The following is a 27,271-nucleotide window of genomic DNA, read 5'->3' on the forward strand; positions in this document are numbered from 1 at the left end:
CACAACTGGACACTGACAATCCTCAGCGATATTTTCATAGGAGTAGGTCAGCAGTGCAAAGCCCAAATCCACCCCGGTCTTAGTCCAGCCTTAGCTAGGCTTCATCTAGAGAATTGTGTCCAGTTTTGGGCTCCACAATTCAAGAAGGACGCAGACAAGCTGGAGCGTGTTCAGAGGAGGGCAACCAGGATGATCAGGGGTCTGGAAACAAAGCCCTATGAAGAGAGACTGAAAGAACGGGGCATGTTTAGCGTGGAGATTGAGAGGAGACATGAGAGCACACTCTTCAAATACTTAAAAGATTGTCGCACAGAGGAGGGCCAGGATCTCTTCTCGATCCTCCCAGAGTGCAGGACACGGAATAACGGGCTGAAGTTAAAGGAAGCCAGATTCCAGCTAAACATCAGGAAAAACTTCCTGACTGTTAGAGCAGTACGACAATGGAACCAGTTACCTAGGGAGGTTGTGGGCTCTCCCACACTAGAGGCCTTCAAGAGGCAGCTGGATAACCATCTGTCAGGGATGCTTTAGGGTGGATTCCTGCACTGAGCAGGGGCTTGGGCTTGATGGCCTTGTAGGCCCCTTCCAGCTCTACTATTCTGTGATTCTATGATCTGCCAGGAAAGGCTACATGGAGAGGGGAGGGGGGGAAGAATCCTTGCTCCGAGCGCCGGCTGCATCTCCTGAACCGGATCCCCTCTGTTGTTTCAGGCGCTCGACCCATTTGAGGAGGAAGACTCGGCGGTGAAGGCTCCGTCGGAGGCCTGGCGCAGGCCGCTCTTCGGCGGGATGAAGCAGGAGGGGGTCGGAGGCGCTGCCATGTTGGGTGAGGCTCTCTGGGTGTCGCGCTCGCTCGATGCTTTGGCATCGCTGAGGGGAACGGAGCCTCCGTACCGCTCCTTGAAAGGTCTGGGCTGCTGCCAGCCTCGCTGGACACTGGGGAAAGACACGCCCGGCGTCCCGCGGAGCCTGGCTATGCAATCTGACGCAGGTTTATCCTCCTGTGTTCAGTGGGGCTTACTCCCAAGCGAGCATGCTAGGGATGGTGGCCTAAACCATGGGACAGTGGCTTCAATTGTGGCTATTCCAGGGGTAGGCGGGAACAAAGGCAAAAAGGGGTGGAGCCAGAACAACAAAAGATACCAGCGTATTTTAGCCTAAAGCTCATACTGCTGGTTAACAGAGACTTAGGAGAGACGCTGGCCCCGTTCAGAAGACACCTTAAGCCATGGCTTTAACCACAGTGGTTAAGCCAGAAAGCCGGGCTGTGTTCAGAAGACACCTTAAACCATGGCTTTAACCACAGTGGTTAAGCCAGAAAGCTGGGCTGTGTTCAGAAGACACTTTAAACCATGGCTTTAACCACAGTGGTTAAGCCAGAAAGCTGGGCTGTGTTCAGAAGACACCTTAAGCCATGGCTTTAACCATAGTGGTTAAGCCAGAAAGCCAGGCTGTGTTCAGAAGACACCTTAACCCATGGCTTTAACTACGATGGTTAAGCCAGAAAGCTGGGCTGCGTTCAGAAGACACCTTAAGCCATGGCTTTAACCACAGTGGTTATGCCAGAAAGCTGGGCTGTGTTCAGAAGACACTTTAAACCATGGCTTTAACCACAGTGGTTAAGCCAGGAAGCTGGGCTGTGTTCAGAAGACACCTTAAGCCATGGCTTTAACCACGGTGGTTAAGCCAGAAAGCCGGGCCGTGTTCAGAAGACACCTTAAACCGTGGCTTTAACCACAGTGGTTAAGCCAGAAAGCTGGGCTGTGTTCAGAAGACACCTTAAACCGTGGCTTTAACCACAGTGGTTATGCCAGAAAGCTGGGCTGTGTTCAGAAGACACTTTAAACCGTGGCTTTAACCACAGTGGTTAAGCCAGAAAGCTGGGCTGTGTTCAGAAGACACCTTAAACCGTGGCTTTAACCACAGTGGTTAAGCCAGAAAGCCAGACCATGTTCAGAAGACACCTTAAACCATGGCTTTAACCACGGTGGTTAAGCCAGAAAGCCGGGCTGTGTTCAGAAGACACCTTAAGCCATGGCTTTAACAACAAGTGAGGAAAGCAAAAACCCGTATTCACCATGGTTAAAGCCGTGGTTTAAGGTGTTTTCTGAACAGAGCCCGGCTTTCTGGCTTAACCACCATGATTAAAGCCATGGTTTAAGGTGTCTTCTGAACGGGAGCCATAGTCTGCAGTGGTTTCCTTCTGCTCAGCCTCTACGGGGAGCAGGGTGGTTTTGCCGAGTAAATGCGTCAGCTGCGATTGGAAAGATCCAGTTGCTCCTAGTGCAGAGATCACAGCCTTCACAAGAGGTCCGGGCAGAACGGCGCCTCGTTCAGACACGTAGCAGGTGGCCTGTTCCGAGGACAAGGCACCGTAACTTTCGCACGCTCTAGAAGTAAACCATTTTTTGCATGTAAGAGCGAGGCGAACCTCCCATTTTAATTTGACGGGAGTACGGGGGAGGCAGAAATGCTGCCTCTGAGTCAGGGGCGAGCAACTCATCACCTTCCAGATTTACCGTTATTAGACTTCGGTTTCATTCTGTTTTTGAACGAGGCTTTTTTATTACATTTTTTACAAGGTTGTATTCTTGGGTTTCAGGTGTTTGTTGTTTTTTGCGAACTGCCCCGAGAGCTTCGGCGATCAGGCAGCATAAAAATGTAATCAATCCTTTAAAAAAAAAAAAGAAGAAAAAAAAGAACTCCAACTCCCATTATCCCCAGCAGGGCCAGCAGTCAGTTAGGATGGGAGTTGTAGTGCAACTGCATCTGGAGGGCCGCAGGTTCCTTACCCCTGCTCTAGAGGCTTAGAATTCAGCCTTTCCCAACGTTGGGTCCCCCATGCTGGCCCGCAGCACCCATCATCCCCAGCCATTAGTTGTGCTGGCTGGGGATGATGGGGGATTGTAACCTCCGGGAACTCTTTAAGCTTGGGAAAGGGTGGGTTAGAAAGAATTAGGGCATGTGTGTCTCTCCACGGCAACTATTAGCCATGGGAGCTACCGATGAAGTTTCCGTTGACTGTGGCAAGTCTATTTCCGAATGCCTAGTTTTGCCACCATCCGCCGGACAGGTTGATTGTCCTCCTGTCCCGCTCCTGGGACAGTGGATTGCACAGACTTGAGGTCTGTTCCCGCAGGGCTCTCCTTAGGTCCTCAAGGGAGCGTCGGTTCAGTTGTGTCTGTTTATTCATTCCAGCGGGCGAGGCGAAGTTGTGCAGGACGGAGAAAAATGACCCGGGCAATTCTGGGGAGCCGGAGCCCCATTGGATGTTGTCGGGCCGAGCCGGGCCGAACGTTCCCCACTGCCCCGAACGGGGGGATGTGTCCGAGGTCCTGTACGGGAACTGCCTGGAAAGGGAAGCGGGCAAATTCATCAATTCCCAGGGCACCTACGAGGACCTGGACGAAAGCCACCTGCAGCAAGGGATCCTCCCCAGCGAGAGAGACAACGCTTGCCACGTCTGCGGGAAGCTGTTCCGCCGGCGGTCCAACCTGATCACGCACGAGAGAACCCACTCAGGGGAGCGGTGGTACAACTGCTCGGAGTGCGGAAAGAGCTTCGTCAGCCGGGCCGCCTTCCTCATCCACCAGCGGGTGCACACGGGCGAGAAGCCCTACAAGTGCCCCGACTGCGGCAAAGGCTTCAACACGGGCTCCAGCCTCACGCGCCACAAGCGGATCCACACGGGCGAGAAGCCCTACAAGTGCCCCGTCTGCGGCAAGCGCTTCAACGACTACTCCAACTTCATCGTCCACAAGCGGATCCACACGGGCGAGAAGCCCTACGAGTGCTCCGTCTGCGGCAAGCGTTTCAGCGACAACTCGAACTTTATCAAGCACCACCACTGAGGGCCGAGAGGCGGGTCGCGCCTCCCTTTCTTTCTCCTTTTTTTTTTTTTTAAGGAAACAAAAATCCTGGTTCAGAGCAGCAGATCAACGTAACCTAGCGAGGCGCCCAGGAAACGTCTCCTTCGCCACGACGAGTGTTTGTGTGCGAGGGCCGTGGCGAAACTACAGATACCGTGCAGCCTATGTTGCCCTTCTAAGCAATTTGTTTGACTGGGGAGGTGTTTTGAAGAGGCAACGGGAGGTGGCAGACCCAAGTTGCCCCCCCCCACATCTATTCAAGTAGCTAGCTTCACACCCCCTCCCCCAAATTCACACCGATGTCTCTTTCACGGCCTGCCAAGTCAGCCATTCCCTGAATCCTTCGCACAAGCATCACAAAACCGAGTCAAAACGAATCCTAGCGCCGGAGGGCGCCTCAGAGGTCATCTAGTCTGTGCTCAGTACTAGATGACGTAGATCAGCCTTCCTCAACCTGGGGCGCTCCAGATGTGTTGGACTGCATCTCCCAGAATGCCCCAGCCAGCTGGCTGGGGCATTCTGGGAGATGCAGTCCAGCACATCTGGAGCGCCCCAGGTTGAGGAAGGCTGACATAGATGATCAACAATGCAGGACGCAGCTACAGCGCCCCTGACGGACATCTGTCCGGCCTCCCCCTGAAATACCTCCAGAGAAGGCGCCCCCCCCCGAGGCTATTCGTCGGACTGCCGCTTTTGGCGTTCGGAAGCCTCTCGTGCCGTTTAGCTGAAATTCTCTTCCTTGCCCTTTCCACCTGTTAGAAGCGGGTGGCACAGTTGTCCTCAGAGAGCAGAAGGGCCTTCAGTCACCAGAAGGCGGAGCAGGCCTGTTCCGCTCTCTGAGGACAGTTGTCCCAAACCCCTCTAATGAGACAGGGGAGACAGCAGTGGTTTGGCGCAACGTGTTTTAAATGAGGCGTCTTTAATCTCTTTCAGCCCAGGGACGAATTCCATTTCAGTGGGGGGGGGGGGCATATTCCAACATGGGTGGGCAGCCAAAGAGGCCCAAATACCAAAAATACGGAGAGCAGCAAACAGGGTCGCTACCGAACCACTGTTTCGGTAGCTATTGCAAGTCAGCCGACGATTCTTTCCCAAATGAAAAGCGGTGACTGCTTCCTCCTCAAAAGGTGTGTAAGAGCACCTTTCGTCGGTCCGGGAGGAAGCCCGCCTGCCCTTCCCTGTGAATGACCAACCCGGGGCAAGTCTCCCATGTGGAAGGCAGTGAACTCAGAGGAGTGATTCACACAGAGGGGCAACGGGCATCCTCCTCTGAGTTTGGCCAATCCTGTCATCTGTGCAGGGAGCGTCCACTAGCCCCCAGATGTAGAGACAGAACCGAACTGCTCCACATCCCGCGGAGGCGGACTAGGAAGAGGTGAGGCCAGGGTTGTGAAACAGGCAGGGATGCAGCAGGCACCCTCTCCAAGCTCGAGTGCTCTGGCTGGGAATTCAGAACAGCCAACCTGTGAGCCTCCAAACGTTGCTGGACTCCCAAGTCTCATCAGGCCCAGCCAGCATGCCCAGTGGTTGGGGATGCTGGGAGTTGTAGTCGAAGAAACGCCAGGAGAGCCGCGCACTTTTCTCCACCCATGAGAATCATTTCGGGGTTTTTTGAGGCTCACGCGGTTCAGGAATTACTAGGGTGACGTGTTGGACTACACTGAATGATGGGAGTTGTATTCCAACACATTCGGAGGAACCAAGTTGAAGATGGTTATTTTAGGCTTTTTTTGATTCTTTTTTTTTGGGGGGGGGTGTTTAAACCCACCTATCTCAACTAACCTGGCCCAGTTTGGTCTGTGGGTCAGCAGCGGATCTATTACAGGACTGTCAAAAAGGTGCTATGATGGTGTGGAACTGGACTTTTCTAGCTCTTTGGAGGAGTCCCAAGACACAGCTTTCCACCCAGCTTGAATGATTTGCAAATGTGTTAAACTGGGTGGATTTTTATTTTGTTTTATTTAATAAACCCAATAGCTGAAATAATATAGGAAGTTTTTTTTTTAAAAAAAAAAATAGTTTAAGCACCCAGGAATTTCTCCCCCCCAGATGACTCGACGTGAAGTCCTTCTCTGTGGGCACTTTGGTTTTGACGTGGGTTTTCCCAACGCCGTTGAGACCGAGTTGAAACGAAACTTTTTTATTGATCGACTGAGGTTGTTCATTCATAGGCAATACTTCTTCGGTTTGTAAGCTTCAATGTCTGTGAAATTTGAGCCATCTGCAGGCAGCAATAAAGAAACTGAAACGGGTGACGTTTCCCCCCCCCCCCATGTCCTCTTAAGATGATAGAAGCAAAGAATTCTGGGAGGGACACCAGCCAACCAACCACTTTGAATTTAATTTTTCCGTTACTACAACAGACTAACAGGTGTTCAGCCTACACAATACGTTCAGCAAATTGGTTTCATTCGTAGAAGTTTCCCTTGTTTTCTTCTGCCCGGCACAATAGGGTTGCCAACTGATCGGGAAAACAATGGCTGGGCCTACTCCTGTGCCCTGAATAGGGGCTTGATGCAGAGGAAGTGCTAAGTGAAGCTTTTCCTGGCATAGAGATGAGCGTTATCCTCTGCTAAGGTTGTTCACATTGCTGCTAAAAGTGCAGGAGTTAGGGGAGGCAGAAAAGTTGGCAACTGTATACTAGGTTCCCTCCCCGGTGCAGCGTCGGAACCGAATCGGTTAAGTTTGGTCCTCTTTTATCAAAAAAGGGTATTGCCGAGCTAGAGAAGAGAAAAAGGCAATGAGATTTGATTGTCTAATAAGTGTACAGGAAAAATAAGAGTGTAGTGCAATGGTTAAAGCAGCCTCCATCCTGGTGTCCTCCAGGTGCTTTGGACTTTACCTCCCATCAGCCAATGGCCAGGAGTGCTGGAAGGTGTAGTCCAAAACAGCTGGACTAGGCCTTAGGAGAGAGTTGTGTTCAAATCCCACGCCCCCAGCCATAAAGTTTACTGCCAGTGTAATCCTGTGGTATGTTTCTACAAAAATAAGACACACACCCCTCTGTTCGGTTGTGCTATCTCACAGGCGTGTGTCTGCAGGATTGCAGTCTCAATGTCTTTTGCCTGATTGCTGTCTCTTGGCCTAGTCTACCTCACAGGCAGGGTGGATTTGATTTAAATCAATTTGATTTAAATCACTACTCAGAAAGACTTGATTTAATCATGTGACACCCCCCCCCCCAAAAAGTGCACTCTTCCTCGCTATAAGCTTAATACATATTTTACACAACTCAGAGTTACCAAAGACTCATTCTTGCTGGTATAATCTTAATATTTACAACCAGATGAAGGTTTCATTTTTAGAATAGCAACTTTTCAGATTAGTTTTACAGTTATATGAAAAAGGAACAATGGGATCGTGATTTCTGCAGACACAAATTCTCAGTTTTGAGAACTGTAAAACCAAGCAGCTGTGATCATATCTTCTAGGTAGAAAAAATGGCCGATAATCTTACAGACACCTCTGGAAGAGCATGACATTGTGAACGGATGAATGGAACTCATTGACCCCAAAATTTAAACATTGCATGAATACACAGCCTCATGCCACATAATTAAAAACGAATCCTTATTTCATGATGAATAACCTTTGGGCTATAATGTATCTTAAATAGAAAACTATCTTTAGGTAGATTATTCCTCAAAAAGCATTTTATTTTTTTAAAAAAAATCCGATTCAAATTTTAAAAAAAGCAGATTTACATTTTTAAAAATTGATTTTTTTTAAATTGATTTTTTAAAAAAATCATTTATTTTTATCCACCTTGCTCACCCTATCTCACCAAAAAAATTTATCCATCCTATCTCACTCTGAGCTGCCTGGAGGAACGAATATAATAAATAACATAAAAATGGCTGAAGGAGGATAAAAACGTCAGTGCATAAACAGTATATTATGTAGGCAGTAACTAGAAAGGTTTCCCCCCCCCATTCCTCTCTCTCTCTCTCTCTCTGAGACTTCTGAATGAAATTGGGAGGCTACGAATTCACGTCAGGGGAAAAGGATGCACCGAATTTATGACCGCCTGGCGTGTTGGGCGTTAAAACAGGACAGGAGGCGGGGTTTGGCCTCTTAAGCCCCGCCCCCCTGGAGGAAGCCTTGCTGTTTTCTCACAATCTCCATTCAGAGATAACAGCAGAGATTCCCCCTGTGCGCCTTTTCTCCCATTGGGGAGAAAACAAATTACAAAAGTAGGAGAGCATTGAAAATAGACCCTCGACGGGAAGAGAAAAGATGCTGGAACTAAGATTTTATTTGTTAAAAAGCCCCAGGTGTTCATGCCTATTTTTATTTTCAGGTTATAAAAACCTGGGCAGAACTTCCTGTAATAATGGACCTGTTCAGACAACACGCTAATCCACGCTCAGAGGTTGAATGTAGGATTGTTGAACTGTAGGTCAGGATGTTATCAACCCAGGCAAGTGTGGCTTACTTTTCTCGAACAAGCTACTCTGAGAACCCATGATTGTTGGGTTGTCCGGGGTGGTTAACAAGCCACAGTCTGGGTTCAGAAAACACGTTAACCCACGGTTCAACAACAACCCACACTCCGCCACTGAGTGTAGGTTAATGTGTTGTTTAAACAGCCCCAACGTCTGCTATTGGTGTCACCCGTGAATTTGAGTAGGAGACGTTCTTACAGGAATTTCTGCAGGCATTTTAATAACCCCATAAAGAAGGCCTTAAAATAAAAATAGGCTGAAATGCCTTGGGCCTTTGTCGTCTCTCTTTTTTTTTTTTTTTACAAATAAAATATTGGTTCCAGCATCTTGGGATGTTTCTCTTCCATTCTTGGGTCTCCCTCCTGTTGGGTTCTGCCCACTGATGTCATCAGGCAGGCGCCAACCTTGTACTCCTTTCGGCGCCTCCTGAAAACATCTTTATTCCAAGAAGCCTTTCTTTAACATGCAGCCTTGGATTACGGTTATTGCTTCTTTTAAATTTTGTTTTAACTGTTTTTATTCTGTTTTTATTTTCATTTTACCTTGTACACCGCTCTGAAATGTTTCAATGGGGAGCGGTATATAAATATTCTTAATAAATAATAACTATCCAGCCCGTGGAGACAACCCGCCCTCCCGCACCCACCCCAAAATATACTTCTGTGTCCCTAGATTAGACAAATTAATTGAGAGCTCTACAAAAAGTTATTGGTTGGTGCTAATTAAGAATAGAACCTCATTATTCAGAAGCACTCCACCCCAAATACGATGTGACGGGGGTCAACCTATGGGGAATTGGCCCAACTCCGTCACGGCCTCCCTTTGTGCTTTCTGGGAGGGAATCTTTTTGACAGAAGCGTAACATTAAGAGTTGGAGAAACCTGCAGCCCAACTCACATCCCTGACCATCGGCCATGCTGGCCGGGGCTGATGGGAATGGCAGTCCAGCAACATTCTCCACCCTTGTGTGACGCGTGACTTCAAGGTGCTGCATTTTTCCTCACCCGGGATTCGCAGGAAAAAACAGGATTGGCGTTTCTGGGTGCACAACATAGTTTGAGTGGTTATAAATTAAAAAGAAAATGTTTTGCCCCAGATTGGTGTCTCGGGTTGTGTTTTTAAAAAAATGTGTGGTGGATTCTGTCATTTTAATTTTCTGGCCAAACACTCTTCCCCTGGGCATTAGATATGGCTTCTTCTACAGCTTGCGTTCCCCCAGCCTTACGGTGACCATCTGAAAAGGCGGACGGGGCTCCTGTATCTTCCGACAGCTGTACAGAAAAGGGAATTTCAGCAAGTGTCATTTGTAGGCATTCAGCACCTGGTGAAATTCGCTCTTCATCACAGCAGTTAAAGCTGCAGGAGCTATACTAGAGTGACCAGATTTAAAAGAGGGCAGGGCTCCTGCAGCTTTAACTGTTGTGATGAAGAGGGAATTCCACCAGGTGCTGCATGCCTACAAATGACACCTGCTGAAATCCCCTTTTCTACACAACTACACATACAGGAGCCCGGCCCTCCTTTCCATAGGGTCACGCCATCCTTCCCCCTACCACCATGGTCTGGGCCAGAGCAGGAAGCAGGTGGCAATGGTGAAGAAGAGGAGGAACTCCAGGGGGTGAGATGTTGACAGTGGGCCCATCATGGAATCCTAGAATAGAGTTGGAAGGGGCCTACAAGGCCATCGAGTCCAACCCACTGCTCAATGCAGGAATCCACCTTAAAGCATCCCTGACAGATGGTTGTCCAGCCGCCTCTTGAAGGCCTCTAGTGTGGGAGAGCCCACAACCTCCCTAGGTCACTGGTTCCATTGTCATACTGCTCTAACAGGAAGTTTTTCCTGATGTCCAGCTGGAATCTGGCTTCCTGTCGCTTGATAAGTGGCGTGGGCCCTGGGCAGATGCCTACCCTAGATCTTGGCTGTGCAAGTGGTGGGCAGGGCCAGAGGTACCCCACATGGCTTCACGGATGTGTGTATGTGAACACACTTCCATGCATTCCTCTCGTTCCCTTGTCGGAGGCTTTGAGGTGGGAGGGAGGGGGACACACACACCTTTCTATAGGCACAGTGGCAGCTTTTTAAAACCTCTTCTTTGCAGGTCCCCCCCATACCCACAAAAATCTTTTAAAAAAAGATTTTAAAAAAGTAAAGGGGCAAAATAAATACATCTCCAAACAGGCCACTAATAAGTCAGTGTCATGGAATGGTGTGTCGTTTTTTGAGAGATCATAGAATCCCAGAACAGTAGAGTTAGAAGGGTCCCATGAGGCCATCAAGTCCAACCCTCTGCTCAGTAATAAGCAAATAAATAGAAATTAACTACAAACAGTTGCTGTAGTTTGGGCTGCATCCTCCCTCATACTGGAAGGCAGTGAGCCAGTTGAGCGAGGCCCAGACATACACAGCTCTGCCCTCCAGTAAAGGGGGTTTGTCAATATGGATTATGTAATTGCTTTCTCTCAGAAATGGAAATTAACAATAAACACAGGTACATACAAGCAACAGAAAGCAAGCAACGGAAAACAGCAATTTACTGAATTCAGTTTCAGGGGCCGCATTGCTGTGGTGGGCGGAGCTGAAATAACAGAAATGCCAACAGGTTTCAACTTAACGCTCTTCTGCCAGTCGCTAAACCTTAAGAGAGGGCATTTCAACCTTTCAGAATTGGGGAGGGGGGTAGGGTGACCGTATGTAAAGGAGGACAGGGCTCCTGTATCTTTGACAGTTGTATAGAAAAGGGAATTTCCGCAGGTGTCATTGTACGCATGCAGCACCTGGTGAAATTCCCTCTTCATCACAACAATTAAAGCTGCAGAAGCCCTGCCCTCTTTTGTAACTGGTTACTCTAGGCAGGGCTCCTGCAGCTTTAACTGTTGCGATGAAGAGGGAATTTCACCAGGTTTCCAATATATACAAAGGACACCTGCTGAAATTCCCTTTCCTATACAACTGTTAAAGATACAGGAGCCCTGTCCTCCTTTCCATAGGGTCACCCTGGAGAATACACCAAATGTTTAGGGCTCAGGAGAAAGAGGTTTGGCCATCTGGGGACCCCGGGAGGGAGAGTGCAGATCTGGGGCTCAGTTTACAATTTTGTGATTCGCTACGCCTCCCTGTCGGGATATACTCTCTGGGGCAAACTGAGATAGGCCGTGCTCTGTAATACATGAGGAACTGACCCCACAGCCAATTTACACATTTAGAAGAATTGCATGGTACAGCCCTCTTTGGACTGTACCATCTGAAAATGTAAGAATGTTGGGAAATTATGTGATAGAATCATAGAATAGTTGAGTCGAAAGGGGCCTACAAGGCCATTGAGTCCAACCCCCTGCTCAATGCAGGAATCCACCCTAAAGCATCCCTGACAGATGCTTGTCCAGCAACAGCAATCTTGGCCTGTCTCCTCCCCACATTCACACAAATTTGGGGAGCGGGTGGGGGTTGGGTTTTGATCAGAAAAATTATGCAGGAGAGGGAAACTCCTCCCACATGCCCCCCCCCCACCCAACAGCAGCTGGTTTGGATGAGAAAAATTGCAAGAGATTTCATATCACGAATCTCCTAAATTACATCCATATTGGACTTCACGGAAGTAGGAAGCCTGTGTCCGGGCTGTACCACTTCAGATAACAGGTAAGGGCTCCCATTTATTTATTTAATTATATTTCTGTCTTGCATCTCCTCCACAGCACTCAGAGCAGTGTGCGACAATAATAATAATAATAATAATAATAATAATAATAATAATAATAATAATAATAAATTTTATTTCTTACCCACCTCTCCGTTTGGATTGAGGCGGGGAACAACAAGTATAAAATACATAAAACTGAATTAAAAACGTAGCATACATGATTAAAACATCCTAAAAGCATCCTAAAATTCCACTGGATAGGCCTGCCGGAAGAGATCAGTCTTTATGGCTTTCTTAAATGCTAAAAGACTGTCAAGCTGATGAGTCTCCTCTGGCAGGCCATTCCACAGTCTGGGAGCAGCAGAAGAGAAGGTCCTCTGGGTAATACCTGTCAGCCTAACTTTGACTAACTGAAGTAGGTTCTTCCCACAGGACCTGAGTGTGCGGGGCGGATTGTATGGGAGAAGGCGATCCCGCAGGTAGCCCGGACCCAAACCATGTAGGGCTTTAAAAGTGATAACCAACACTTTGTACTTCGCTTGTCACATAGAATCATAGAATAGCCGAGTTGGAAGGGGCCTACAAGGCCATCGAGTCCAACCCCCTGCCCAATGCAGGAATCCACCCTAAAGCAGCCCTGACAGGTGGTCGTCCAGCTGCCTCTTGAAGGCCTCCAGTGTGGGATTCTCTCCTCCTGCCCCATTTTATCCACACAACAACCTTTTGAGGTAGCTTAAGCTAAGGAAGAGTGACTGGCCCAATAGTGATCTAGTCAGCTTCGTGGCTGAGTGGGGATTTGAATCTGCCTCTCACCAGCCCAAGCCCAGCTCTCTAATCACTACACCACACCGGCTGTCACATGATGGACTACTCCAATATACAAAATTAATGCATAAATTCCTGCATGTAGAAAAGTAGCACATCAGGGGGAAAGGGTTCTCACTTGGCCGCCTGCCTGAGAGGCTAGTTTTCGATGTGCAGGGATTTCTTTGTTTCTGTATGGAAGGATGTTCAGTCACGTGAGGCCCAAAGCATAGTCTGAAGTGGTACAACACAGACATAGTGAGAAGTAGGCTGCTGTCCAAAGTTCTTCCCAACAGTGTGAACACCCATAAGGTTTCTTTCTGGAGTGGAGTGGGTAATTCTTATGTCTCATCGGGACAGACCTCGGAGCCCTTCTATCATTCCTTCACTGTGCAAATCCTTGGACATGTGATACATTCCTGGGCCTTCACTCCAGTCCCTGGATTTATACGGCTTCTCATAAAATCATAGAATAGCAGAGTTGGAAGGGGCCTACAAGGCCATCGAGTCCAACCCCCTGCTCAATGCAGGAATCCACCCTAAAGCATCCCTGACAGATGGTTGTCCAGCTGCCTCTTGAAGGCCTCTAGTGTGGGAGAGCCCACCACCTCCCTAGGTAACTGATTCCATTGTCATACTGCTCTAACAGTCAGGAAGTTTTTCCTGATGTCCAGCTGGAATCTGGCTTCCTTTAACTTGAGCCCGTTATTCTGTGTCCTGCACTCTGGGAGGATCGAGGAGAGATCCTGGCCCTCCTCTGTGTGACAACCTTTTAAGTATTTGAAGAGTGCTATCATGTCTCCCCTCAATCTCCTCTTCTCCAGGCTAAACATGCCCAGTTCTTTCAGTCTCCTCGAAGTTTAATGGGCGTGCACAACCGCTAAATATTTTCCCGCAATCCATGATGTTTCTCCGGCTTCTCCCGGTGGCTTCTCTTGTGCACGCAAAAACTCGAGCGGTCCCGGAAGCATCTCTCGCACTCGGAGCACTTAAACGGCTTCTCGCCCGTGTGCACCCTCTCGTGGACGAGGAGGCGCTCGCGGGCGTTGAAGCTCTGCCCGCAGCAGGCGCACTGGTACGGCTTCTCGCCCGTGTGCGTCCTTTGGTGGGCCACCAGGACGTCTCTCCGGCTGAAGCCCCGCCCGCAGTCCGGGCAGGTGTACGGCTTCTCGCCCGTGTGGATCCGCTCGTGCTTTATGACGTACGATTTGCTGCTGAAGCGCTTCCCGCAGAGAGAGCAGGCGTAGGGCCTCTCGCCCGTGTGGGTCCTCTGGTGTTCGATGACCTGGCACCTCCACACAAAGCCCTTCCCGCAATCGGGGCAGGTTTTGAGCCTCTCGTCTTGGAGGACTCTTGGCGGGGCCGGTAACACTGTGAGTTCCTCGTACCTGCCTTGGCTGTTGATGAAATTTCCCCTTAGCCCTTCTGGATGGCTTCTGGGTTGGATCTCGGAAGATTCCCCCTGATTGGGTCGGGGGAGAGTGTCCCGCTCAGCTCCTCCTAGCAATGGCTCCGGACGCTCCTGTTTCCCGGAACGTTCCGGCTGAGTATGACCTTCCCGGGATGTTGCCGTCTCACCTGCTGCAACAAGGATAGAATCCCAAACACGAGTCATTCCTTTACTGGCGAGAGAGAATCTTCGTATACAGCATTTGAAACCCTTCTAGCCTCTTCTTCCCCTTGGATTTTGTTTGTGAATTTATTTATACCGGAAGGTCGGATTTCAGATAGACTGCTGCAGCAATGTGAGTCTGGGTGGGGGTGGGGGTTTGCATATGGTCTACCGCACAGAAACATTTCTAATTTGCACTGGAAATGTTTCCAATGCAAATTTGCTGCACTTGCACAGAGACATTTGCGTAGGAAAATTCCCAGTTCACATCAGAACATTTTCTGATGTCCTACACCAGGGCCGTAGGGCCGCATGTGACCTGTGCTCCCCTGTACACCCCCCATTTTTCATACAGAGTGTCCCAAGGGACAAATTTAGCTGCTATAGAGCATCAAAAGGAATTTTTTTTTCTTGGAAACTGACATTAGAGTGTTTTGGTGTGCTATGGAGCAGTTTGCCACTGAATTTTGGCCCTTTTTGGGGTGGGTGGGTGAGTGGGCGGGTGCGCGCCCTGCAAACTGTGCAGCAACATGCAGACAGTGGCCCATGGTGGGATACGGGGTCAAAAATGGCCACCAGACCTCCAAATGTTGCCCGCTCTTACCCTAGAGAGATCACATTTAGCATATTTACTTGTATTTTTTTTCATAGCTAAAAGAGTATCCTGTCTTAATTTCTCATCCCAAGGCTTCTTAAGATTTGACCTGAAATATTTGCGGAAAAATATTAAATGGACTTAGAGGGCAACCCTATGCTGTGTCTCAGGTGTGTGTGTATGTGTGTGCATAGGCTATTTTAGATTCTTGGATCCGAGGTCGGAGATACAGTTCTGACCTTGGAGCCAAGAACCCACTCTCCCCACCCCCTTCGCCTCCTCTTTGCAGCCGTCGTGGAAAGAACCATGCTGGCAACCACGGAGAGGGGGTGAAGGGGGCTTTCTGGTGGCTTAGAAGGGGAGGGGACTAGGGAGGCCGGTTTACACGTTATCCCTTGGCCTCTCCCCTCCTCATCACTTTTGCCTCGTGTGTCATTTATCCTCTCTTTAAAAAGGCAGCTAAATCAGCGGCCATCATCCCAGCTGGGGGGAGGGACGAGGGAGAACTCTGCAACAGAATTAACTGAATTCGGCTTTTTATGAATCCAACCCACGGATCCCGCTGCAGATGGGATCTTCCTGAGCTGCATGGATTCCGCAGACTTTTTTTTTTTTTAACTCTCCAGAATTTTACATAAATTCTACATGAATTCTAATTGTCGAAAAATACATTCAATAAAAAAATGCCGGCCAAAATCCACACATTCCCCCCTTAAGCTAAAGCTTGAATATCTGCATTTTGGGGAGGGCGGAGGGATTTGCACACCTTGCCGGGATTTACGAATTTTTGCAAGTGCCAATTTGTGCCAATTGGGGGGGGAAAATCCAATTCTGCCAATGAGTGGAACGAAAGACGCCTGACAATCGATGAAATGCAGATGGAACGGATTTCACCAAATCCGTACATCCCTCGCTAGAGGTGCGGCATTCCGTGCACTGAAGTCATTCATTGCGTGAAGAAGTTACTTCCTTGGACCTGTCCTGAAAGTACCGCCCATCAATCCCATTGGATGAGCCGGGGTTCTAGAATTCTGGGAGTATCCACAGGCAGCCCAACTGGACATTCGTATCCAGCATTTTAGAGCATCTGGCAGATCAAGTCCCGAGAAATCCTTACCTGGCGCAGCAGTATCCCAGACGCTCTCCTGTTTGATCTCCGTCAAGGTATCCGTCGGGGCTGGCTCAACTTCGGGAAAATTAACAATCACCGCCTTAAATGGCTCCGACACCTAAGAACGTAAGAACAGCTGTGCTGGATCAGGCCAAATCTATCCAGCCTGGTACCCGTTTCCTAAGAGGACGTGAGTGCGACAGGGTTCATGTTCCCCATCAATGGTTATTCAGAGACAGGTGTTGAGCCAGTCTGGTGTAGTGGTTAGAGTGTTGGACTGGGAGTCAGGAGATCTGGGTTCTAGTCCCCACTCGGCCATGGAAACCCACTGGGCGACTTTGGGCCAGTCACAGACTCTCTCAGCCCAGCCTACCTCACAGGGTTGTTGTTGTGAGGAAAACATGGAGAGGAGGATTACCGTATTTCTTTGATTGTAAGACGCCATCGAGTGTAAGACACACACTAATTTCAGTACCACCAACAGAAAAAAAAACCCCTAAGACACACCCGCGATTCTCCATTTTTAGAGCTGTTTATATGGGGGGAAAAAGTGCGTCTTAGAATCGAAGAGATAGGGTATGTATGCCGCCTAGGGTTCCTTGGAGGAAAAAAGGCGGGATATAAATGTAATAAATAAATAAACCTCTTTCATCCCAAAGTCTGCATTCTATTTTGGAGGAAAATCTCTCTGTTAATTCAGTCCTGTTTAACTTAAGAACCTACACCAGATGGTTTCTAAACACCCATGTGGTTAACTAAGCTAAGTCCAAATGGGCAAACATCACCATAGATCATTTATCCATCTTCAGTTCGACGTAGCCTCTTCAGAGCAAAATTATTGAACCCTTTTAATACCAGATTAATACTCTCAGGGGCCGTTGTGCATCTTCAAAACTCAAAACACCAGCCTATTTCAGCATAAAACTCTTACTACCGCCACCAGAATTCCTGACCATTGGCCATGTTGGCTGGAGCTGATGGGAGTTGTAGTCCAAAAAACGTGGAGGGTACAAGGTTGGGGAAGGCTCAGTATCATAGGACCTAGCTAATCTAGAGCTTAGCTAACATCTGAGTGCTTCCTTCATGGGAGGTTTGGAGGATGGCAAAGGTAAGGGCCTTCTCCGTGGTGGCCCCCCTAGCGTGGAATGCTTCCTACAGTGAGGTCTGCCTGGCACGAACACTGTCTTGTTTTCAGCACCAGGGCCGGATCTACACTACTGTTATAAAGCGCTTTAAAGCAATAGTGTAGATCCGGCCATGGTTAATACTTTACTCCCCGGCATTTGATAGCATACGTTGGGACTACTTAACGGAGTTGTTTACTGGGTCTTGGCATTTCATGGGCACAATCCTAGGCATGTTTAGACAGAAAAAAAGGCCTACAACTCCCAGGATGCCCCAGCCAGCCGTACTAGCTGGGGCATGGTGGAATTGTAGGATTTTTTTCCTGTATAAAGGATTGTGCCCTAAATTGTTTTTAGCTGTTTAAACTTTTTGTATGTTTTAACCCAGGCTATAAGAGACCTTGAGAGGTTTTTTTTTTTTTAGAGAAAGGCAGATGACAACGACGATGATGATTGTTTTTCATTATAGATTAATAATGTATTCGTTTTATATGTTTTAATCGGTTTTATGTCTTTTATAATATTTTTGTATTCTATGTTGTTCCCGCCTTGATCCAGAGGGAGAGGCAGATAATAAATAAATAAATAAATAAATATATTGCATTTTACTCTTTTAAATATTTTTATTGTATTTTATAGTTTTTTAACTGTTCTATAGCATTCTAGTTTTTTTAATAGTTTGTAATCCTCCTTGAGAACATTAGTATTGGGTGAATTAGAAATGTAATAAATAAATAATATAACATTATTATTATTATTATTAATTATTATTATTATTAATAATAATAATAAGGGCTAAGATGGACGGAGTTGTTAAGCTACCCACCCATCCCACACGTGAACCAGCATTCCTCACCTGTTCGCTCCACTTCTCATCCTCTCGCTGCCTCAGCAGGAAATCCTCGGCCAGGGCCACCGCCTGGATGCAGGTCTCTGGGCCACGTTCCTTCACCCAGCTCTCCATCTCCGTGGGGAGGATGGCCAGGAACTGCTCCAGAACCACCAACTCCACAATCCGGTCTTTGCTGTTTCGCTCTGGCTCCAGCCATTGGTGGCAAAGCTGCTGTAGGCTCCGGCAAACGTCCCGGGCCCCGCCGGCTTCATGGTAGCACGACCGCCTGAAGCGTTGGCGGGATATCTCTGAGCCAGCCTCCTCCTCCTCCTCTTCCATGATCTCTTCCTTCACTTTCCCATGTCTGGGCCCAACTTGGGCTGATGCGCCACAGTCAGTCCTTTGGGATTCCATACAGAGACCCGGAGGGACTCGCGTCCCCCCCACGTTAGGCCGTGGGCAGGCGTCCGCTGTTTCTCCACGTGGGGACGGAAAACCCTCTGGACCGTTTCTCGGCCTGGACTGCAGCTGCTGAGGGGACGCTAGTGGTTTCACCACCCCTCGAACTTCCGCGGCCTGGCACCATTGCGCCTCTGGCCGCGGTCTCCGTTGGAGTGTCATTTCCCCCCAGAATTCCTTAGTATTTCCAACCAAGGAGGCACCAAGGCCTTCTCCCACCCGTCTCTCAAGTCCGGGGCCTGTTATCTCCATCGCCTCCGTGTTCGTTCCATTCTCCGGCATGGCCTTCGACCGCAAACCCGGCACGGCTCTCCGCTCGGCCGCCATTTTCCCTCTCAGGACAAAGGACGGCCTATAGAAGTCCCTCGAAATCAACAGGGCTCCAGAGCAAGTTGACCGTCAATTTAGAATTCTCCTGGCGAACGAGAGACACTTATCCCTGAGGGAAAAAGGAGTCCATTATATTAAAAAACAAAAGAAAGAGAATATCTACAGGGTTGGGTGCAGATTTCAATACATTTTTAGGCCGCAGTTGTCGAGGAAATGTGTGAATGGACTGTTTTGTCTGTGCCCACCCTGTTTTGATGTGAGCCCTTTCTATTAGAAATTAAGTTCTATAGCAATTTGATCCAAACTGTAACTGAAAATATATTGAGCAACACTTGCTCAACCAACAAGAAGTGTTGACACATTAGTCGGAGTGTGAGCCTCCCAGCGAGGACAGGAAGAGTAGTAACCACAAAGGAACAGATGTTCCAGGATTGCAATACCCATCTACGTATTGTTTTTCTAGTCTTAGAATTATCTGCACTCTGCACATGCATAAATGCCTTGTTTATCATTGATTACTGTATTGCAAAACTGTATTCTGATTGGCTTATTATATGAGGAAGTTCTGTTGTTGCTTCTGAGGATGTTACCCTATAAGTAAGGAAGCCAGATTCCAGCTGGACATCAGGAAAAACTTCCTGACTATTAGAGCAGTATGACAATGGAATCAGTTACCTAGGGAGGTTGTGGGCTCTCCCACACTAGAGGCCTTCAAGAGGCAGCTAGACAAGCATCTGTCAGGGATGCTTTAGGGTGGATTCCTGCAGTGAGCAGGGGGTTGGACTCGATGGCCGTGTAGGCCCCTTCCAACTCTGCTATTCTATGATTCTATGATTCTAAGTATCTTAGCTTTGCCTGCAACTAGTGGGCAGTCCTTCAGATCCTCTAGGGTTCGAAGGGCTACTAGAGGAGGGCATTCCTGTAGTCAACTCTCTCTGGGCCTGGAGATTTCTAGTGGTAAGTGTCATTTAAAGTCAGTGACGCCTGTTTTGGGGCATTCTCTCCCCTTGGAAGAAAAAAAAGAAGAAGAAAAAAAGGGAATTGTTGGGGATCCAGAGAACAGCAGCTGGGAAGTGAGACTTGCATGAAAAGCAAGTCAAATAATCTTGGGAACGTGGTTCATAAGACCTCGTGAGGCGAGGCAGATGAGAAAAATTTGAAGTCAGTTATCCTAGAACAGCCTTCCTCAACCTGGGGCGCTCCAGATGTGTTGGACTGCATCTCCCAGAATGTGATCCACAGAACGCCTGGCAAATAACTGATTTGCTCCTGAATGAGCTTCTCAGTGCAATCTCAGAGAAAATTAGGAGTATAATCATGAAGTACTGGGATGACATGCGAGAAGAGAAAGAACAGTTAGAAGCAAAGCTGTTAACTAAGCAATTGCAACAGCTTCAAACCTCTTGAGGAAAGCCCCAAAGAAGCCTAAGGGATGGACCTAAATGTTATTACTGTAGAAAGAAAGGCTTCCAAAACCAGTGCAGACTGAAGAGGAAAAAGGGAGGTCAAGGTAAATATTGTCCTGAGACACAAGCTCCAGAGCCAAGAGATAAGCAATCCTGAACCCCGAAGATTACACCCTCCGGTTTGGAGTGTTAGCATTTAACGTGGTTAAAGTGAACTCAAACCCCGACATTAAGCTTGCCAACTTACAAAAAATATTTCTTTTGTATTGTCATAGCTGACTGTAGTGTGATTACTCAACAGCAGCCAGTTGGCATATTTCCGCCTTGTCTAAGAGCGAATGCTGCATCTGCTTTGCATGTAGAAAAAGTTTTTATCAAATCAGAGATTGACTTGATACGAACAGATATTGCATAGAGAGTCCAGATAAATTTACTACCTTGAATCCAGGTATCTTGTTTTCTTTGTTGAAGACAACATATCTGAGATCCACATGATTGAGAAGTTGAAATTTAGGAGTTAGCCACTCCCAGGCAAGACTGACGTTGCCTTGGCAATACCAGATTGCAAAAGACATACCCAGAGAAAAAATTGTAACAGGAAGTATTGTGGTTTCATGCCAAGCTGACAGAAAAGAAGAAGTAAATACTTGTAATGGGAAAAGTTTTGTCCTGTCCCAGGTATGAAGCATAGAATGGATTGTTTTGACCAGCAAAGGGCTTATCCATAGATATCCACACTAGTGTTCAATGTTCCTTTTCAATTTGCTACGTAGCTGGACAAATCTGTGAACCTAAGAATTTCATGACAGCTGTGGGAGGCCCAGGGGCCAATGGCCCTCTCATTGCGAGATTGCTTGAAGGAATCTTAATTTCAAAGGTATAGATGTCAAAGAAAAGATGGGGAAGTTCAAGTATGGACATCCTATGACGCTAAGTCAATTGCACCCTGAGACTTAGTTAAGAATTGTGTAACATCTATAGAATTTTTAAAAGCATAAAGAAAACCTAGCGTTGCAAGTTGTCCAATCATGTGTACACAAAAAGTCCTTATTTGACTATCCAAATCCAGAAGGTATGTTTTTCGTCCATTTGCTACTCCAAGTGCATACATACACAACTTCTACAGCTCTTTGATAACTAACCTAAGAAGTTTCTTAGTACACAGAGAAAAAAGAAGTTTTCTAACATAGAAGTTCTTTTGATTGCTATATTCTATTTGCTTTTATTGCGCTCCAAGCAGGCTTTGTTCCTCAGATAGCTAAACTGCAGAACAAAAGAAGTGAGGTTAGAGCCCTTATGAGAATAAATTTAGAGTAGTGGTCAAGATAAAATGCCCAAAAGGAGGGAGTTGTCGAGGAAATGTGTGGATGGGGTGTTTTGTCTGTGCCCACCCTGTTTTGATGTGAGCCCCTTTCTATTAGGAATTAAGTTCTATAGCAATTTGATCCAAACTGTAGCCGAAAATATATTGAGCAACACTTGCTCAACCATCAAGAAGTGTTGACACACTAGTCAGAGTGTGAGCCTCTCAGCGAGGACAGGAAGAGTAGCAACCACAAAGGAACAGATGTTCCAGGATTGCAATACCCATCTACGCATTGTTTTTCTAGTCTTAGAATTATCTGCACTCTGCACATGCATAAATGCCTTGTCTATCATAGGTTACTGTATTGCAAAACTGTATTATGATTGGTTTATTATATGAGGAAGTTCTGTTGTTGCTTCTGAGGATGTTACCCTATAAGTATCTTAGCGTTGCCTGCAACTAGTGGGCAGTCCTTCAGAGCCACTAGGGTTTGCCACCTTGCAGCACTGCAGGCTGCTCGTAATAAAACGTTTCCAAGATGAGAGAAATGGTGTCTTGAGAGTCTTTGACCGCCACTCAGCGAACAAGGGAACCTGCCCTTTCGGGTTCCTCCACACCTCTCATCTAGGACTTCGTATCAGGCAAATCTTTTAGATTTGCACCATCTTGCCCCCTCTGTAAATGTTGGGAATTCAATAATGGCCATCTGGCAAACTCTGGAGGGCCTCATTGGGAGCCCACGTAGGCCAAATTTGGCCTGTGGGCCTGAGGTTCGACGCCTCTGGCTTAGGGTTGGACTAGCAGAGTTACAATCAGAGCTTTTTGCCTGTCAACGGACAGCACTTCAGAGGGGGGTGAAAGGAGGCTGGAGAGGAGAGCTCATATCCTGGCCCCAATGGTCCCTTCACACTCACTGAAACAGCCCCTTTGCCCTCTCTCCGAGGTGGATTTTCCTATGTCGTCGGCCAGCTGCAAAGGAACGGGGCAGGAGTGGCAGATCTCTCTCTCTCTCTCTTTTTTTTAAAGATTAACGAATTTATTATGGCTACAAAAGCTTAACACCATGGCGCAATGCTATGCATGTTTTTTTTTTAATACATAACAAATTACTTGATTATTTAACTGTTAACCTATAAATTTTATCCATAAACATAATCAATAAAAGAAAACAGAGTGCTCCCCCTTCCCTTCGGGATCATTCCTGATTGCAAAACCTTAAGACCTCTTCTGGAGGCGGTTTCCCACTTCCCTTAGATAACACATAGATCAGGAACCATCTCCAAATCCCCTCAAATTCATTCGTTTTTGCTATATCTCTTCTCACTTTAATATTACATGTCAGTTTATCATTAATAGCAATATCCCACACTTCTTTATACCATTCTTCAATACAATAGTCTCCTTGAATCTTCCAGTTCCTTGATACAATTAATCTTGCAGCAGTCAGCAAATTGGTTATCAATTCTTTAGTTTCTTTTAGGGTGACCATATGAAAAGGAGGACAGGGCTCCTGTGTCTTTAACAGTTGTTTAGAAAAGGGAATTTCAGCAGGTGTCATTTGTATATACGGAGAACCTGATGAAATTCCGTCTTCATCACAACAGTTAAATGTGCAGGAGCTATACTAGAGTGACCAGATTTAAAAGAGGGCAGGGCACCTGCAGCTTTAACTGTTGTGATGAAGAGGGAATTTCACCAGGTTCTCCATATATACAAACGACACCTGCTGAAATTCCCTTTTCTGTGCAACTGTTAAAGATACAGGAGCCTTGTCCTCCTTTTCATATGGTCACCCTAGTTTCTTTAGTACACTTTACATCTTCATTTATTTTTATTTATTTATTTATTTATTTATTACATCTTCATATAGAGATAGTAATGCCACTCTTGGTGTCTCATCTATCTTTATTCCTACAATATCTTTAATCTCGATAAACACCATCTTCCATAATTTTTGGACAAATTTGCATTCCCACCACATATGTAAATACGTTCCTTTCCCCCTACAACCTCTCCAACAATCCGCTGAATACTGCTTATTTATCATATTCAATCTTACTGGAGTTAGATAAGGGGTGGCAGATCTCTGACCCCCTTCCGAGATCAGAGCGCTGTCTTCCGACCTTGGGGGGGGGGAATCCCTACCATGCTATCGCCCCTCAAAACAATGTTAGGGGCCACAGAATTCCTCCCTGAGTAATTATGGGCCAGTCACGCATGCAGTCTTTCACTCTCTCAGCCTAAACTACCTCACAGGGTTGTTGTGAGCATAAAAATGAGGGTTGGGAGAGCCACACCTTGGAAGAAGAGTGGGATAAAAATGTAATAAATCATCCACAGCATGAAGCAAGGAGAAGTAACCCAGGGGTGGGCAGAAGGGAGATACCCGGGAACTGGTAGTACTCCGGGTGATTTGTAGTAGATCGGCAAGGGTGGTTGGACTCGATGACCTTATAGACCCCTTCCAACTCTACTATTCTATGATTCTATGATCTCTGACTCCCTTATGGTTTAGGGTGACCATATGAAAAGGAGGACAGGGCTCCTGTATCTTTAACAGTTGCATAGAAAAGGGAATTTTAGCAGGTGTTATTTGTACATATGGAGAACCTGGTGAAATTTCCTCTTCATCACAACAGTTAAAGCTGCAGGAGCTATACTAGAGTGACCAGATTTAAAAGAGGGCAGGGCACCTGCAGCTTTAACTGGTGTGATGAAGAGGAAATTTCACCAGGTTCTCCATATATACAAATGACACCCGTTGAAATTCCCTTTTCACTATAACTGTTAAAGATACAGGAGCCCGGTCCTCCTTTTCATATGGTCACCCTATTATGGTTTCACAGTAGCAACAACTACATGGCTTTTTTCTTTTCTTTTTTTAAGGTCTCAATCCCATGCATGTTTGGACAGAAAAAAAACCTCTTACAACTCTCAGCATTCTACAGCCAGTCATTACTGAAGAAATATGACCAGACGCCAGAACCTTTAGCCTCATTTTAGTACTTTTTTGGTGGTATTTCCTTCCATCCCCTGCTTTTTGCACCACCTAGCCCGATGAAGAGTTCTGGAGGACTCAAAAGCTTGCACGTTATTTTGTGATGTTTGGGTTGATCCTAAGAAAGGTATTGCCCAACAGAGGATGTTGGCATTTTTGTCCGTGGACCAATACAGTTCTTGCTATTTTCTGTGTAATCTGTACAGCACCATGTGCATTGATGGTGCTATATAAATAAATAAATAAATAATAATAATAATAATAATAATAATTTTTCTTTCTTTCTTTCTTTCTTTCATCAGGGTGAAGCTAAAGAGCAGCTGCAGGGAAAAGAAAGAAAGAAAGAAAAAAAGAAAAGCCATGGCAGGTGTGTGCGAGAGAGGGGGGAGAATGAGATGGGTTGCCAACTTTTCAAGCCGCCACTGCTCCTGTGCATTTTTTCCCCCCACAGCAGCATGAGAGGATCAGGTTTAATTCCCCTCCCCAGTGATAGGAGTGGCAGGAGGAAACTTCACTCGCTGATTTCTGCAGATCAATCCATGCTGAAAGGCGCAGGAGCGCACCAAATCAGGCTGTTTTTGATGGTCAGTTGGCAGCCTCAGCGGATTTGGCTGGGGAGGGAGGAGCACTTGCAATCCCGCCCTTATTTCATGGCTCCCCACAAATGTTGCTGGACTGCAACTCCCATCAGCCAAAGGGAGGGATGATGGGGCTTGCAGTCCAACACCACCTGGCGGGCGACGCCTTCCCAGCCTTGCTTTATGGGATGGCTACTTCCTGCTCTTCCCAAATTCCTGCATCTCTTGCTTTTTCTGCTCTTGCACTTCAAAACTCACTTTCCGCTCGCCAGGTTCCTTCCCAGAAGCAAAGAAGAGTCTTCCAGCCTCTCTGAGACAAAGATTTTTATTCTGAAAGATCTACACTTCCGGTTCCGAATAGCAACCTCCCTGTGCGGGGCAAGACTAGCGATGGGACGCCATAGGAATCAATGCATTTAAATAAGTAAAAATAGGGCAGGGGGTCGAGAGACTCTTGGGTTGCTAGTGATTGGAAAGCGGGTAATCCTACATTCGCTTTCCTGAGAGTAAACCTCATTGAACTCAATGAGACTTATTTCTGAGTAGAGAGGTACAGTATATCGCGCTACAATAGGCTGACCCTATGAAAAGGAGGGCAGGGCTCCTGTATCTTTAACAGTTGCATAGAAAAGGGAATTTCAGCAGGTGTCATTTGTATATATGGAGAACCTCGTGAAATCCCCTCTTCATCACAACAGTTAAAGCTGCAGGAGCTATACTAGAGTGACCAGATTTAAAAGAGGGCAGGGCTCCTGCAGCTTTAACTGGTGTGACGAATAGGAAGTTTCACCAGGTTCTCCATATATACAAAGGACACCTGCTGAAATTCCCTTTTCAATACAACTGTTAAAGATACAGGAGCCCTGTCCTCCTTTTCAAATGGTCACCCTAGCTATAACCACCCACAAAAATAGCTCTTTTCTTAGGGTGACCATATGAAAAGGAGGACAGGGCTCCTGTATCTTTAACAGTTGCATAGAAAAGTTAATGTGTCATTTGTATGCATGTCGCACCTGGTGAAATTTCCTCTTCCTCTCAACGGTTAAAGCTGCAGGAGCTATACTGCAGCTATACTGTGACCAGATTTAAAAGAGGGCAGGGCACCTGCAGCTTTTACTGTTGTGATGAAGAGGAAATTTCTCCAGGTGCAACATGCATACAAATGACACCTGCTGAAATTCCGTTTTCTATGCAATTGTTAAAGGTACAGGAGCTCTGTCCTCCTTTTCATATGGTCACCCTACTTTTCTTAACTGGACCAGGTTGTCTTTGGCTGCTGGCACAGGGATGCTTTAGGGTGGATTCCTGCATTGAGCAGGGGGTTGGACTCGATGGCCTTGTAGGCCCCTTCCAACTCTGCTATTCTGTGAAATTAGGGTTTAAAGGAAGGAAAGAGTCAGGGAGCTGAGCACTTTATAAATGTCTGGCATTAAAGTAAATAAATGGTTTTAACCAATAAAGCCTTATATGGTTTGGGACCACAATACCTGATGGAACACCTCTCCCGACATTAACCTACCCATACACTGCGCTCAACATCCAAGGTCCTCCTCTGGGTGCCTATTCCGAGGGACACTCGGAGGACGGCAATGAGAGGGCCTTTTCTGTGGTGGCCCCCCAATTGTGGAACAATCTCCCCGACGAGGCCTGCCTGGCGCCAACCTTGTTATCTTTTCGGCGCCAGGTCAAAACTTTCCTCTTCTCCGAGGCATTTAGCAATATGTAATGAGCCTGGATTTGTTTTTGTGTTTTAAAATTTTTGTGTATTGTTTTAAAGTGTTTTTATCCTATGTAAAACCGCCCAGAGCGCCTCGTCTATGGGACGGTATACAAATGTAATAAATAATAATAATAACTTAGTGCCCACTAAAGCTGCAATCCTATGCATACTTACCTGGGAGTAAGGTCCATAAAACACAGTGAGATTTATCTCTATGCAAACACACATAGGATGAAGCTGCAGATATCTTACAATTTGATACCCTCTGCAACCAGGAGCCGGAAGTCTTACTAGCGAACTACTGAAACTGCAGCTCTTTGTCCTGATGGGACCTTCAAAAGCGACTTTCCAGCAGGAGGTGACATCAGAGCATAGGCAACCATAGACTTAAAGCTTAGATTGATACACAGGAATCCACTTCCGGGTTCTTTAGACATCCCCCCT

The 27,271-nt window shown here is 46.9% G+C and overlaps 2 protein-coding genes across 2 annotated transcripts in view; one reads left to right on the forward strand and one right to left on the reverse strand.

Moving 5' to 3' along the window:
• The window catches only part of LOC134395667 (uncharacterized), a 33,965-nt gene extending 29,699 nt beyond the window's left edge, over positions 1–4,266 (forward strand). The window contains exons 6-7 of the mRNA XM_063121830.1: positions 712–826; positions 3,199–4,266. Coding sequence (XP_062977900.1) covers positions 712–826; positions 3,199–3,851 — 768 coding nt within the window. The 3' untranslated portion in view covers positions 3,852–4,266. The remainder of the gene's footprint in view (positions 1–711; positions 827–3,198) is intronic.
• Positions 4,267–13,597: 9,331 nt separating this feature from the next.
• LOC134396263 (zinc finger and SCAN domain-containing protein 2-like) overlaps positions 13,598–27,271 on the reverse strand; it is a 43,956-nt gene continuing 30,282 nt past the window's right edge. Inside the window, exon 6 of the mRNA XM_063122684.1 lies at positions 13,598–14,090. Within this exon, the coding sequence (XP_062978754.1) occupies positions 13,637–14,090 (454 nt within the window). The 3' untranslated portion in view covers positions 13,598–13,636. The remainder of the gene's footprint in view (positions 14,091–27,271) is intronic.

Source organism: Elgaria multicarinata, chromosome 3, assembly GCF_023053635.1.
Source record: "Elgaria multicarinata webbii isolate HBS135686 ecotype San Diego chromosome 3, rElgMul1.1.pri, whole genome shotgun sequence".
NCBI classification, from domain to species: Eukaryota; Metazoa; Chordata; class Lepidosauria; order Squamata; family Anguidae; genus Elgaria; species Elgaria multicarinata.